At 43.2% G+C, this 14,895-nt stretch overlaps 1 protein-coding gene across 8 annotated transcripts in view; it reads left to right on the top strand.

The window, feature by feature from the left end:
• The first annotated feature begins 3,616 nt into the window (after positions 1 to 3,616).
• Positions 3,617 to 14,895, top strand: part of LOC138248877 (gastrula zinc finger protein XlCGF57.1-like) — a 79,286-nt gene continuing 68,007 nt past the window's right edge. For 5 of the 8 annotated variants that reach the window (XM_069202846.1, XM_069202845.1, XM_069202847.1 and 2 more), the window contains exons 1-4: positions 3,623 to 3,759; positions 10,230 to 10,288; positions 11,448 to 11,611; positions 12,796 to 12,882. In XM_069202846.1, the coding sequence (XP_069058947.1) occupies positions 3,736 to 3,759; positions 10,230 to 10,288; positions 11,448 to 11,611; positions 12,796 to 12,882 (334 nt within the window). In that variant the 5' untranslated portion in view covers positions 3,623 to 3,735. Of the gene's footprint in view, positions 3,760 to 10,229; positions 10,289 to 11,447; positions 11,612 to 12,795; positions 12,883 to 14,895 lie in introns of all 8 variants that reach the window. The other 3 variants (XM_069202851.1, XM_069202852.1, XM_069202853.1) reach the window with 2 other exon arrangements.

Raw genomic sequence — 14,895 nt, 5'->3', positions numbered from 1 at the left:
AATGAGTGACTATACCGCACTTTAAGGCATCAGCTGCAAATGGATCAGGACTGACCCATGGGTGGCTTGCCCTTACACTAGCACCAAATCTTTCCTGGCAGAAGTTGACATTTGAGGCAAAGACACACAAATGCAGTGCATCCTCCTGCTCATGTGCATTTATCATGACCAGTCACCGTTAAAAATACAAGGTTTCCTGCAAATGTGCAACCGTTGGTACCTGAAAGCTACTGGGTGAACATCTCCACTTTAGACCCAAAACTTTTCAGTTTTTAATTTGCACTTTTTCAAAAATTCACATTGCCAGTGGCACATGTGCAAACCACACACCTGCAGCTGTGGATGTTTCATTTAGTCTTGGGTCCAAGTTTCCAATGAAAATAGGGAAGGTGGGCAATTATTTATCAGCATTTAGCTAGAACTCGTATAAAAGTCCCGCCAAAAAATGACAATGTAGATATTTTACAATCTTTTTGAATGTATTATTAGTGAATGAGGCTGCAACACGCAGCAGCCCGTGCAAGCGTGATGAGCAGTCGTGCAGTAGTTTAATAGCGTGGGGCAGCAGATTGCGCCTGTAGCCATTCTGCAAAGCGCCACTTGAAATGCAAAATAAAATAGATCACAACACACATCAGAAATCCCACTGTGTCACAATGCTGCTTTCTGTTCAAGCTGGCAGTTTCTAATTGATTGGTATTCTAATGTGTTAGGTGATCGCAAGTGCCCATATTGTTCCTATCTATTGTGTGGTAGTCATTGAGCGCCTAGTGGTGTCGAAGCGCTTTTGGAAAGCCCCGGGGTGACTTTTGCAAACGGTTCTGACGTTTCCATCGACCGGACTTTTAATAGATTTTTAAAATAAATATGAGAGCCACGTTGAACTGAAACACGTCATAAAACCCAAAACCTTTTCAGTGACATAAACCAGCAAAACTGTGCAAAGTCCTTAGTAGACTGTGAAGCTTTGTGTAAAATAACTCATTTCCATGCATCAAAGAGAGGGGGTTCCTGAAAGTGCCTTTTCCTTTGCTGCCATAAGACTGTAATAAAGTGAATCCATCATTCAGGGGACAGCTGTAAAAATTGCACATGGTTTCCGATCTGATCAGTCAAGTACAATGGAGCGTCACAGGCGCCCTAGCTATTGAGCGAGGATGTCACCTATGGTAGCAAAATATAATGCACCCCTGTCAGAGGTCCACCCACAAACTTCTCCTCAGACTAAAAAGCGAAGCCCATGGGTTTTCTGACATCCTCCTCTCAGGCATGTTCACACAGCGTCTTGAAAAGGCACACTCAAAGATTGCTTACTGTTGAGTTTTTTTTTGTTGCCTGCCAAAATCGTACTGAAGAGAAATGCAAGTTAAAAGAATGGTCCACTCCACAAACATAGATCTAAGAAGTATAGATTTCCAAAGCAGAAATACATGTTTCAATTAGTCCACCATATACCCTTGAACCAATATAGAATTTTCACAATGCAGGATAAGTTCACACATGGAATTTGTGGTTGATCTGATTCAAACTTCTGAGGTATGCATTGTTTTCTGCCATTAGTTACGCAAGCCTAATGTTAAATGAGCTTTACACTTCCAAGCGTCTCTTTAATGCAGAGCCTCCCACTTTCACAGCTTATATGAATCACAAAGTTTCTGGTTCACTGCCTTTGTTCCTATTGCCTTTGGGCTGTGAAACATCCGAAGTATCAGGAATGTCTGCATCCTAACTTTGTAAGCAAGGAATACAACTTGAGCACTCTGATGTACAGGGTAATGTCCCTATGAGTTCAGGAAGTGGATACAATTCATGACAAGGATTTGCAATGCAATAGGTTTTGCACATTTTGAGCCAGTTAATTGTCATATTTGGCAACAGTGCCCACAAGCAAAAAAAAGTCTTAATGAAGTTAGCAGAGCAGCTTGAGAAGATTTATGGCCCCATAAACGAGATAAGCAATGCCCTTTGTGTGATGTGGTGAGTGCTGGCAGGAAGGGGCCCATGATAGAGAGACTCTCTGCGAGAGACTCTCTACGATGCAATGAGAGGGCATATGGTGTTTATTTGTTAAAATAATATTATTTTAGGAGCCTTTGTCTAGTAAAATAAGCTTATTTCAGTGCAGGGTAGAGGACAGCACTAGAATAAAGCCAAAACAAATGTCAGCTTGGGAGGAGGTGGGAGGAACGGAATGTTGCAATAAAACGGAGGCTGCTAGCAGCCTAAACAGCACAGTGAAAGAGGAGCACCAAAGAAATGTCAAAAATAGTCCCTCACAGCAAGAGATAAAGAAACCAAAGTGGAAGAATACTGTACAAGGTCACTGCTCTCAAACAGAAGAAGGAGGGAGAAAAAGGCAGAACTGACTACTAGTGAGCAAGATTTTTTAAAGGGCAGGGAAATCGACAAAATAAATGGCTTTAACTCACAGTATAAGTATACTAAACGTATACACCAGGCCGAACGCTAACGCTCGTCCTAAAAATGAGTTTAAAAACACCAGAATGCAAAGAGCGATTGAGTTAAAAAAAAAAACACAGACGTGGCTGCTCAATATTTCCAAGACACTTTGGGGCATGTTGAAGAGCCCCTAATGCCATTCTAACGCCACATTAGCAAAAAATGTTCACGCTAATGTGGCGTTAGAAAGCCAAAAACACCACATTATATTTACAAAGTGGCGCAATGCATGCACTGTGCCACTTTGTAACCCTTTGTGTTACATTATGCCTGCACCTGGCATAATGTATGCAAAGGCGGCGTTCCCCCGTTAGGAGGGGCGAAAAAATGGTAAAAGAAAAAACACCTGCTCAGAGCAGGCGTTAAAAGGGGGCATGCCACTGAATATACTGGGCCCCTATGTACTCTGCAGGAGTAGCGCCAAAATGTTTGTGCTACTCCTGCAGAGTACATAAAGAGCGTAAAAAAAAAAAAGAGATGGTATTGGCCCCTACCCTGCGGCATGGAGCGCCGTATTTTAAATATGGCACACACATGGTGGCGGTAGGGGGGCGCTAAGGAGCGCAAGAGAAATGGCGCTGCAATGGGTGCCACGCCACTTTTCTTGAATATGCCCCTTTCTGTTTTGCTCTGTTAATGATAAAGTGTCACTCAAAGTGTCACACTTAAGGCTTAGAAATGTCCCACATATACACTCTAAAAGGATGGAAATGTCACACATAAGCACACTAAACTTTATAAATGTTAAAAAATGACAAATAAATAAACCCTTGGCAGCTATGCTCTCTGGAAGTATTAAATCCCCCCACCTCCCCAAGAAGCTGTGGGCAACGAGGACAACTCATTGATCAGCATCTCGCCCCTGCGTGTGGGGACCAGGACGGTGGTGACTTGGCTCTGAGCATGCGCCGAGCGGCGTCTTTACTTTGAGCTTGCCTAGACGAACTGTATTTTCATCTGCGCATGCTCAGGTGACCCACACTTTGGACAGGCATCGATCTGTATCTTTCCAGGGCGAGTGGCGACGAAAAAAGTGATGACAAGCGGAGCATTGCAGCGTCTGTCCTTTGAGCATGCGCATTTGAACAAACTTTTTCTGGGCATGCTCGGCAGCATTTTCAGCGCATGCTCAGCAGTATCCTTCCTATGCGCATGCCCAGTCAGTGTTTGCGCCTATTTCCTCTGCGGTGACGGGTGCTTCCGGAGGTGTGAGGACCCCCGGGTTCAGCTCGGGGGAGATTTACCCCTCACCCGTGAAATTACCACACGGAAGAAATGGGCGACCTGAAATCAGAAAAAGTGAGTAACGTTGCGTGCAGTGTCTCCTTCTGTAATGGAACTGGTGCTCGTGTCAAGCGCTCCTGTACCTTCGGGTCGAGTTCGCTCGGTATAAGAAATGCCCAAAAAGTCGTAAATTACTGCACTTGTCCTCCGTTGATTCCTTTTCAGCGCGCTTCACTCGGACATACTCGCCTACCTGCAACGTCTTTTTGTGGCCCACGTTACTTTCTGTTACGTTGTTGCGTTAATTTCTGTTACTATTCCCAAGAGCGCATTGTTTTCCTATTTTTTCCACATTAATGACCCCTAAATGTGTAGCTTGGTGATGGTCATTCTACCCTAGAGCAACCAAAATGGACTTGCACCAGTGGCGCTATGTGAGGTATGAGTGTTGGGACCACAGGCTGGTTCTAAGTGCGCCTCAGCATGAATGTGAGATTTGTCATTTCAATATTTTTCTTTGTAAGTTAATTCGCTCTTTCATCTTGTCCATCCCTTAGAGGGTAGTAAAGTAGCATACTGATGCTATGCACACTGCGACCCTTGTGGTTCTGGGCGGACTCTGAAAGGAACTATGTGATATGCAGGTGGATGTCAAGGTGTGGTCCTAGGAAGTATGACATAATGTGCAGTCTGTGTATGTATGTTAGACAATAAAGATATGCTTAATCGCAGCTCCCGTGTGTGACGTCATCTATTTGTATGCTACAGGACTGGAAAAGCCGCCCCAACTGGCGACGAGTAGGGGATTACATTGTACATGCCCATGAAAACAAGCCTCCCCCGCCCGAGAGTTTGCAGCGGTACAGCAGACTGCTCGTGCATTAGACAGACAATTGGTGCCAGGTGCTCTGTGTGGATTGATTGTTTCATAGTTGATGGAGTGAAAGAAGCGCTGAAGAAAGTGTCATAGATCGATTCAACACTAGGCCGAAATGCAAAAGAAGCAATGGAAGATAAGTACAATTCAATGCCTTGATGACTGGCTTTTAGATTCTTTAAGAAAGCGCATGTTAAGAGAGACACTCAGGGGGTCATTATGACCCCGGCGGTGAGTGTAAATGTGGCGGTAGTACCGTCAACAGGCTGGCGATACATACTGCCACATTATGAGAATGTCTGGGTCGGCTGCAGCCAACCTGCCACGTCTCCACTCATACCACCATGGTTGTATCAGCCGCCGGGCCGGAGATGTCAATCTCCAGCCCGGCATAGTACCGCTGGCGGCATTATGAGCCAGCCTACTACCATGGAAAGTAAATAGTCACCCTCGTATCCTTCATCATCAACAATGGGGAGTCAATTAATATCATGCCAGCGGAAAGTTCATCAAGCTCTCACTATGTTACGCCTTATTCCTTCAGACACAAATGTATTCTCCTGGGCAGCTTCTAAACCACTACAAAGCCAAGGGTTGTTTTCCCCAGTAATGCAACACAAAACAACGTCAATACAAGCCACGATTCATGCTCTTCAAGGAACCTCATCTACTGCATGTTTGCTCAGTTTTGCCACAGCAGCTAATTTGGGGTTTAAGCCTTTCAATTGCAATCTCCATGCTCAACCTGAGATTACAAGCCAGTTCCCATCTTAGTTTCATGGTTGGGGAAAAGTCAAGAACATTAAAGTACAGCTTCACATTCATGAAGACGTTTGCCTGATTGCCCAGTGACATCGTAAAGTTGCTTTTTATCTTCAAAAAGCTGTAGAGAAAGAGTTTGCAATGCATTCGAAACATGACATCATTGAATGTTCTACAGGCCCCACGCTATGGGTTTTGCACATAGTAGTTGTACCAAAAAAGGACACTAGTGGAGCACTGTACATTTGTGTTGATATGTTCCATCCAAACAGCCATTGAGAGGGAGAGACATCCTAGTGTCCATGTAAGTGACATGATCATGCAACTGCACAGAGCAAAAGTCTCTCCCCGTCTTGACCTAAACAAAGGGTACCACCAACTCTAGAGAACTGCAGATATATTACTACATTTTTCCACTCATGTCGGTTTGTTCAGATACAAACTGAGATTTGGAGTATCTTTGGCTGTTCAGATATTTCAGGATGGTGTCTGTAAAGTAATGCAACCTGTTACACATGTTTTCAATTACAATGACACCATGCTGGTCCTGAGGGTACCCAGAAAGAACACAGTCAAGTGTGCCAGTCACCTGCTGATGCAGGCCCCACGTTGAATTCCGCAAAACATGAATTCCACGAAATCAAACAAGTTTTTTTGGGGACATATTCTCTGATGGGGGAATTACTCTAGATTCAGATAAATTACATGGCTTGTTATCCACAACCCCCCTGCTCAAGATACATTCGCAATTTTGTCACAGCGAGTTCCCCATTGAGAGACTGGACAAAGCTTTTCTGTGGTCTCTCTTGAGTACGATCGAAGTTTCAAAGAAATAAAATTGAGAATGCAACTGAAATGGTTTACTTCGACCCCAGGCTGCATACCGAGGTCGTGGTAGATGCGAGCCCGGTGGGGCAATCCCTGCTCAATACAACGTCAGTCCGTATGATCATAGACACATTGTGGCCTATGCCAGTCCTGTCTGAAACAGGACATGCCTTCTGCCAGCTGGCAACGGGGGAGTATGGCTGTGGTGTGGGCCTGCAAACATTTTCATGTATTCCTCTATAGGAAACAATTACAATTATCACAGCCCACTAGGTGTTGGTCTTTTTGGAAACCCGAAGGCTAAGGTGCCTCTTCGCATCCAAAGGTGGGGGTTTGAGGTTTTTGCAGAAACAGATTTATGAACTAAAAGGATGACCTAAGACCTGAACAGAAAACAGTAACTCTGTTACACTGCAAGCGTTACAAGTGCCATAACATCCCTATCTATTAGCAAACCCTCAGGTACGATGGGCTGCCCGCTGAGTTTTACAAGGCATATTCTACAGGCCCCAAAACTGCTGAACCTCGATGTAGTGGTATATGAATTTGGACACCTGCTAGCTTCCCTGAGAGATGCCCTGCTTGTCCCACTCCCTAAATTTATCCAAGAGGCAGGTGGCCTCCGGGGCTATCCACCACTTTCAATCTTGAACATTGCTTGAACATTGATTATAAGATAATCAGCAAAATTATAACTAACCACATATCAGAGATGTTTTGGGACTGGTCCATCTGGATCAAAGTGGCTTCATCCTAGAATGCAGTACACCCCTTATATGGAAAGCCTTTTTCACACCCTGATCTCCAAATCGGATCATTCCACTTGACCTATTATATTGTCTACTGACCTATGCAAAGCCTTTGACTCCCTCAATTAGGCCTAGTTGTTTCCATTGATGAAACAGATGAACCTCTCTGATTTCATCATTAGATGGACGCAGATCTTATGTACAAGTCCAGGGGCTAGAATAAAAATGGTCTCAACAATTGTGGAACAAATCCCTATTGGTAGACAGGTGCGCCAGGGATGCTCATAGCCCTCCCCCGGTGCACTAAATGAGGACCCTGATGGTGACCTCCAAACACTGAGGGATATATGGTCCTGGAATATAGGTCAATACGTCACTAACACTCCTTAAACAGAGCCTACCTCACACCAAGAGACTGTGGCTAATGCAGCACTGATCCACTTCAGCCTGCCCCACATGCGGCACTGATGATTCCAGCTTCCCCTACATGGTCTGGTTTTGCTACATAGTACAGACCTTCTGGGAAGCAGCAATATACAAAGGAAAGCTGGGTACCTGTTTATTGTTCTAGCCCTCACGCTAGGGAAAGGGACCATGTCTACTAATTGGAAATCACCCAAAGAACTCAGCATCCTGCAATGGTCAGGCCTGGTGAAATATCAGGGTCAGAGACCCTACTCAGGGATAGCAGGTGTCCTTCGGTCTGACGACTGCAGAGGCTGGGAACCCCCTGAACACACACAGTCGGGTGAGTATCGCACAATCTTTCTATGTCTTCCAAACACTGATGGGGATACCAGTCCCAACGCACCTCCAACTACATCCCATTAGAGTTCCTCCAGGGAAGCACACCCAGCCCCCATAACACATATCTCTGGAACCTAAACCGGAACAAACATGCTGGCCCAGGCCTCACACTAGAAGATGGAACAGGCTCTGCCTACACAACTCACATCCCTGTGGGATGGTTTGGCATGCAAAAAGATGAGTCATGATAGCCTCACTGTTACTCCCCCTTTCCACCAGCCAGATATCCCAACAAGCATATACAACCTTCCTAACCTGAGGGAGGAACACTAGCCACTGCAGTCCCTCATTAAATAGACCTCCACTAATTGTTTCTCGCCGGTTTGGTATAACTTATTATACTATGTTAAATGCCTGTTTTGTTGTACACTGCATGTAAAACTGCAATAAAACAAATTAAAAAAGAAGATCCTGTATCAGGGAGGTAGAAAAAGTTGAACTATTGATTGATGATAGTACTCAGAAGTATGACGGTGTGCAAGGAATGTTAAGGTATTATGCATTTGCAACAGAAATGTTCACTGGACTACTGACGAAAGTTGCAACTCGGCAATATTAACTCAGTGTATTGTTTTATGAACGTTTTAATGTTGAGAATGCCAACAAAATGTTTTATTAAAACTATACAGTGCATTCATCAATTGGCATTGAGTGTTTCTCGACTCTGGACAGTAAAGTATGAGTGAAGCTTCAAGGAGTCTATGAACAAGGTAGATACCACGGAAGAGACAGAAGTGCCACAGTAACAGCTGTCCACATTAGATGAACAGCGTTTGCAGCTTGTCTAATAAGAGAGAGTGCAGACAATTGAGGCTCTGCTGTTGTTACTCTTGCGAAGAAAGGGAAACACAAGCTGTACCAGGAGCAGAGTAGAGAAAAAATGGTGCTTGATGAAAGCAGTTGCTGACATTCTGTTTCAACAGTAAGTGAGTGTTGTGAACTACATCCTGGCACTTGTTTGTGACCCCAGATACCCCACCCCCAGTCCTATTTTGTTTAGGGTGCCATATCTGGTATCAATCTGGAGTGACAAAATATCTAGGAGTGCAGATATCCAAAGATCCTGTTCGATATTGGGACTCCAGTATGTCTCCCTTAACTGTGCGAATCAAAAGAGATATACAGCACTGGGCTTCCCTCCCCATCCTGCCACTGGGTAGTATTTCCCCAATCAAAATGATAGATCTACCTGGAATATGATGCATTCTGCAGAATGTTCCCCACAAAACCTGACCCATTTATATGGAACATTGGCACACCTAGGATTACTATGGCTAAGTACTTTAAATCTACATTTGCTGACAGGCTAGGAATGGGCAACTTTCTGGTCTATTGCTGCATCACACACTTGGCCTAATTAATGTTTGGATGCACAGACCATGGAGGGACCATGCCTTTGAGTGTGAAAAATTGGCATTGCTATACCCCAACCCATTAAACTTTTTTTTGGAGAGGGGGCACACGCCTGCAGGTTCCCCAATTACAACCAAAGCAGCCTTTAACATTCGGAGAGATGCAACAAAAAAAATAGGGTGACAAAGTAAATTAAAACAACAAACTCCGCTGTAGGAAGGCACAACAGTGCCACGATTAACTGCACTGGAGGCTTTCCGAGATTGGGACCTACGTGGGATTTCCACAGTGTCAGCTGACTTTGTTAAGGTGTTCGGACTACTTAACACTCAGATCCTCAGATACTTGCAGCTTTGGCACTGCCTCGCCAGCTATCTCAAGGTGGAGTAACTCCCGGAGTTCAGCCCACTAGAAGCGAAGGCTAGTAGGCCCCACTTCCAGACAAAAATATCTCCAGCATATAGAAAACCCTGGAGATCCTTAACCCATGACACCTTCTAGGTTGTCAAGAACAGCCTGCAGTTAGATGACACAGACAGCTATACAAGACAAATTGGTTTCTAAAGCTGTTTGTTCCCTGGAGAAGTAGATTAAAAAAAAAATGTCATAACCTTGAATGTCTGACCTAAAGAACTTTCGTTTCTGTGATGTTCTGTTTGATGGATTTCATGTATTCTCTTAAGTACTGTGCAGAGTCAACTATCACGTTGATTCATAGAATGCACTAAAATGCTGTCACTTACATTTTTTTACTCCCAGAAATCTAAGCAGCTCTTCATGAAATCAGATTCTAAAATACTTCTACTGCCCACATGGATTTAAAAGGTTATGATATGTATTGAAAATTTCAAACAGACAAACGTTAATGGGAGGGATGCTTGCAATGTGTCTAACCACGGGCAGTCACTCAGGTTTTATTCAAACGCAGAGATCAATATGCAGGTCTGTTACCATGGGCCACATGGATTGTCCACACTGTTTCATTGTGCACCTATTTGTTTAAGTGTTGTTATGAAGAAGATTCCAATTAAATAACCTTAAGGCTTGTGGTCTGGTTCTTGAGTAACTTGCTCCTGGGAACATTGGGGTCTGAGAAATATTACACTAGTTTTGCAGTATTGTGACAGCTGCTGATGGGTGTAGTATTCTTTTTGACTCTCCTATTGCAGCATACCAGCACACTGGCAGGTGTAACAGTGCGCAGCAGAGACGTAGGGCGAGGTGGGAGGTAAGTGGCCTGTTGACTCACTTGACTGAAAATAAGTGGGTTTTGAGTGCCTTCCTGAAATAAATCAGGTAGGGGAGGCCTCTGATGTGGAGTCTGTCTCTCCTCTCTGTGTATTTCGAAGAGGAGGAGGAGTGAAGCAGTTGGCTTTGAGTGAATTTATATTTGAAATAGGAGAGAGCATTGCTCACTAACCCATTGTATACCAGGTACACCATTTTGAGTTTGATTCCAACTCTCGTGGGAAAGCCACTGAAGGTTCTGCCAGATGTGGTAGCCGTGATATTTTGCAGTTTTTCAGGACTGCGCAGAGGTCTGAACTTCAAACTCTCTAAAACCCAGCTAAGGCTTTGAGTAGTCTGGACGACTTGGGACCCTTCAACTGCTGCACTGCTCATGTCTGTGTCACTTATGTTTAGAATGTAATATGAAGCTCACTTATTTCACACTTAAACTCATCTAATGACATTATAATGACCTAAAGTGTGTGATCACTTCCACATTCCCTTTCATTTTTTAACCAGGTCGTGTAATTGCAGTGTGACTTTTCACTAAGGGAGCTAGAAGAAAGGATAGTTTGAGCCCTCTGGGGAGTGAGGATTCTTACATGAGACAGGGTGATGACCATTCCCCATGCACGTGAGGAGGGTGCAAGTGTTTCAGCATGTGTATTGTTGATTACTGACAGGCACGCATACATTCACATACACATACAAAAGAACAGAACCACACACACTAATACATCTCACAGAAATGCAAAATGCACACATAACGGATTAAATTAGCTTCATTTTCTCACCCAATAGAGATCAAACGTCAGCAGTCAAGCAAACATTCAATCTTTATTGATACTAATCTGACATTTCCCCCCTGATCTTTGTCCATTAAGTAAGATAAAAACATTTTGGAAAAATCAAAAACAATAATTTAAAACATCAGTATTTGTCTTCTGTATTTACAAAATGTCTAGAAATGTGTATTTTGCTGTGAGCCTTGTAATCTCATCAGGTGAGGTGAGGTCAGGTTAAGATTTTACCTCTTAAAATAAATACGCTTTTTATTTCTAAAAGGAAGATGGTAAATATAGGCTCTCCATCCAAACTAATTAGTGTAGGGTTTGGCTAATTTCACATCCTAATTGAGATGTTTCTATATTGTACAGGTATCACCTTTTCAAAATTAGATGTGTTGACGATTATTCAGAGATTAAAGAGTCCTGTGGAAGCAGACAGAAGAGAGGGCGCTGGTGCACTTTCAGAGACAGAAGGGAGAACACTGATCAGCTCTGCAGAGAAGAAAGGAACAGCCCTGATTCACCCACAGCAGGTCAGAAGAACTGGTGTAAATGTTCAGTATTTCAAATGCATTGTGAGGAACTGCATTTGCATTTATTTATTAAGCTGAAAAATCTGATGTCTGCCCACAAAAGCAGGGCCAATATTATGAATTATATTTCTTTTGTATGGTGCAATGTTGACAATTCCTTGGCACCTTAAGTTGTGTGCAAACTGATGTCTGCAAATGTGAACATACCTGAAAGAGGGGGTTGTGGGTCTTAGATTAGGCATGAGATTTTCTGATGCATTAGCTGTCTCGCTCATTATTTCTCCATAGTGACATGTCCAGGCAGCACTGTTGCAAGTAGGGTGGTGGTTCTAAGGTGGCTTTAGGGGAAGTGAAGCATTGTACATCTAGTGGCTGAAATGAATTGCACAATGTGGAACCAGAAGACCTGGGACCAATCCTGGCTTCCCCACTTGACCACATTGTGTGATGCTAGGCAATTGTTTTATTTCACTTTACCTCCTTATTCTTCATTGTCACACATAAGAGGACCTTAAAATACATGACTTCAGCATGTGTGCTGTATAAAGCCTTCTCCTGTGTTTCATTGAATAAACTGTAATGTTGTTAATGTGTAATAGGGACCCAGGCCACCCAAAGAGTGGAGATAATAACAGACTTGCCTCTTAGTTCACTATTTGTATTGTTGTCAGGGTGGGGAGGGGAGGAAGGATGAATGTTTGTAAATTAATGTTTGAAAACTATCACTTTTAAAACTTCTCAGTGCACTGATATGATCTGATTTACTAAGGGGAAACGGTTCTGCGTGTTAATGAAATACACCTTTTGAATTTGAAGAGAGTTTATCATATGTTTATACTTTTGCTGCAAGATGTCTTAATAAATGAAGATGTTCCAGGATCTTTCTTTAACTGCACTCTACCTTTAAATAATTGATTGGCCGTTTATTTACCATCTTGTTAATGTTGATGCCAGTTCAATCAAACACCAGTCCAGGTGGTCTGTCTGTTGTTACCTGGTTATTATGATGAACTGTATACTTAGATGGAGGTAATGAAGTGAACGGGCAGGGTTCAAGGGCTCTCTTCCAGAGACCGACAGTGAAATTAGTGGATGTAACGAGGTGAACAGGAACGTGACAGTAGGTCCATAGCTATCCCTACAGTGACTATTGATTTAATCTTTCAATTTCTCCATTAATACAGGAGACGAGCCCACCACCGTGATGATCTCAGACAGCATCAAAGAAGAGGATTATCCCATGCCTGATGAGGGCATTCTCAGCCCAGCAGGTAAGCTATATTTGTATACTCTAATTCACTTGACTATAGAATCTATTAAAAGATTCAAAGGAATTTATGGCATCAGGCTTCAGTTTAGAGTGACACTGCACAGTTAGTAGGTTAACAACAAGTCCTGGGTATCGCGGAGCTGAGAAATAAAAAGTATAAATCTTATACAACCTTACAGCCTGCCGTAGCAGGCCATGGCAGCCTCTAAAGGCTCACTTCAGCGTTATTGGTCCACGCCAAGCCAGATGTATCAAAGCTTTTTGTATTCGCAAACGGTGCAAATGCACGTTTGCGAATGCAAAAAGCCCTTTCAGAATATATCAAAGGCATTCTGAATGCAATTTTAAGGAATCGCTAAAATAGCGATTCCTTAAAATTGCGACCCTGTTGACTCTCTAAATAAGAAATCGCAAATAAGGAATCCTTATTTGCGATTGCTAAAGCACATGTATGAAGCAATTCCTTAATGCTAATTGGGCATTAAGGAATCGCTATTACCACCAAGTTGAACTTGGTGATAACCATGTGCAAAATTTAAAAATGCATTTAGAATGCTTTTTTAAAATTTACATGTAAAGCACACATGCCTTTTTGGCATGTGTGCACCTTACATGTTGTTAAAAAATGTTTTGGGGTGCATCAGAGGGGGCCTTAGGCCCCCAGCACCCTGGACTTTGCAGTTAGGAATTCGCAATTTGGGACATGCAAAATAAATTGCATATATGGGCCAGTAGGCCCATAGATGCGAATGGGGGCTGGTATTGCAATTTGCGATTCGGTAATAGCATTTGCGATTTTTAAGAAATCGCTATTACTGAATCGCAAATATGATACATTGCATTTTGCGAATCAGAAATAGCGATTTCTTAAAAATCGCTATTTCCGAATCGCAGAAGGCTTTTTTCATACATCTGGCCCTATATCTATGGAGCAGGAATGGAATAGGCTGATATGGCAGGCTGTCAGGCTAATAGAACTTTCCGCCCCAGGAGGGCACAGTGTCCCACTTTAATAAAAAAAAGTTTTGTTACAACACGGACCGGTATTCCGACCAGCTCAAGTGCTGAACTATCTAGCACACTTTCACAGCTCCTGCTGTTTATGTCAAACAATTGATTGCCATATGCATGGTCCCAGCAGTTAACTGTCAGACATGGGCATAAAGAACTGTATAAGTGGGCAGTAGTCAAACCTTGACTCTCCATTGTCTTGACAAACTGTTTTTCTTTTTTTTTGGAAGAGCAGAGAGACACACCAGATCTGAAGAATATTCCCCCAGGCTCCCTAACACAGCTCTAGTAACACTGTGAGCTTGCAGGGGGGGTGGCGATGGGGCAGGTGGTCAGACTTGATGTGTGCCTTAGCCGCATAATCTGCTTCCCTCCTTCCCAAATACCATGGAGAGTCAGGAGAGAGGGGGAGTCAGATGCTATACATTAGGGCATTGTTTTGTTGATGGCACTGGACCTTTACCAGTGTCCGTAGCCCACTGCTGGTTCTCTGTCTTCAGTGTAAACATTGCAGTGTTCTAATAGCATATATGTCACAGCAGAGACAAAAGCTTTTTCACTAAGTTCACTATAATAGAAACTGTTGCGTTACTAGAGAGCAGACATATAGACAGCTACAAACTTCAGCAGGTCTAGACTAACGAGAAAAATGGTCCTATGTCTCCAACATATATAGACTCATAAGAATGGTCCGGGTAGCAGTGAATATGGAGAGGGATTGGCAGGAAGAACAAGGGATAGATGGAGGACAGAAGGTTTGGAAGACTACAGCTCTCGGTCATATGAATCTTCAAGAAATCATAAGCACTGAATAGTCCCACCCATGTACAGGGACCTATGAGCACTTCCTTCTATGTCATATTTTGTGTAGTATCCTCATCTTACTTCACAAAGGCCAGGAGGCAAATGTGACAAAAATAAACATTATTGCACCCTTAAGACATGCTGTATTGCCAATTCCATTAATTTACCTTAGAAGATGGAAGAAAAACCATACAGGGAG

Source organism: Pleurodeles waltl, chromosome 8 (assembly GCF_031143425.1).
Source record: "Pleurodeles waltl isolate 20211129_DDA chromosome 8, aPleWal1.hap1.20221129, whole genome shotgun sequence".
Lineage (NCBI taxonomy): Eukaryota > Metazoa > Chordata > Amphibia > Caudata > Salamandridae > Pleurodeles > Pleurodeles waltl.
The sequence above is the reverse complement of the archived record's forward strand: the minus strand, read 5'-3'. Positions and strand labels throughout refer to the sequence as shown.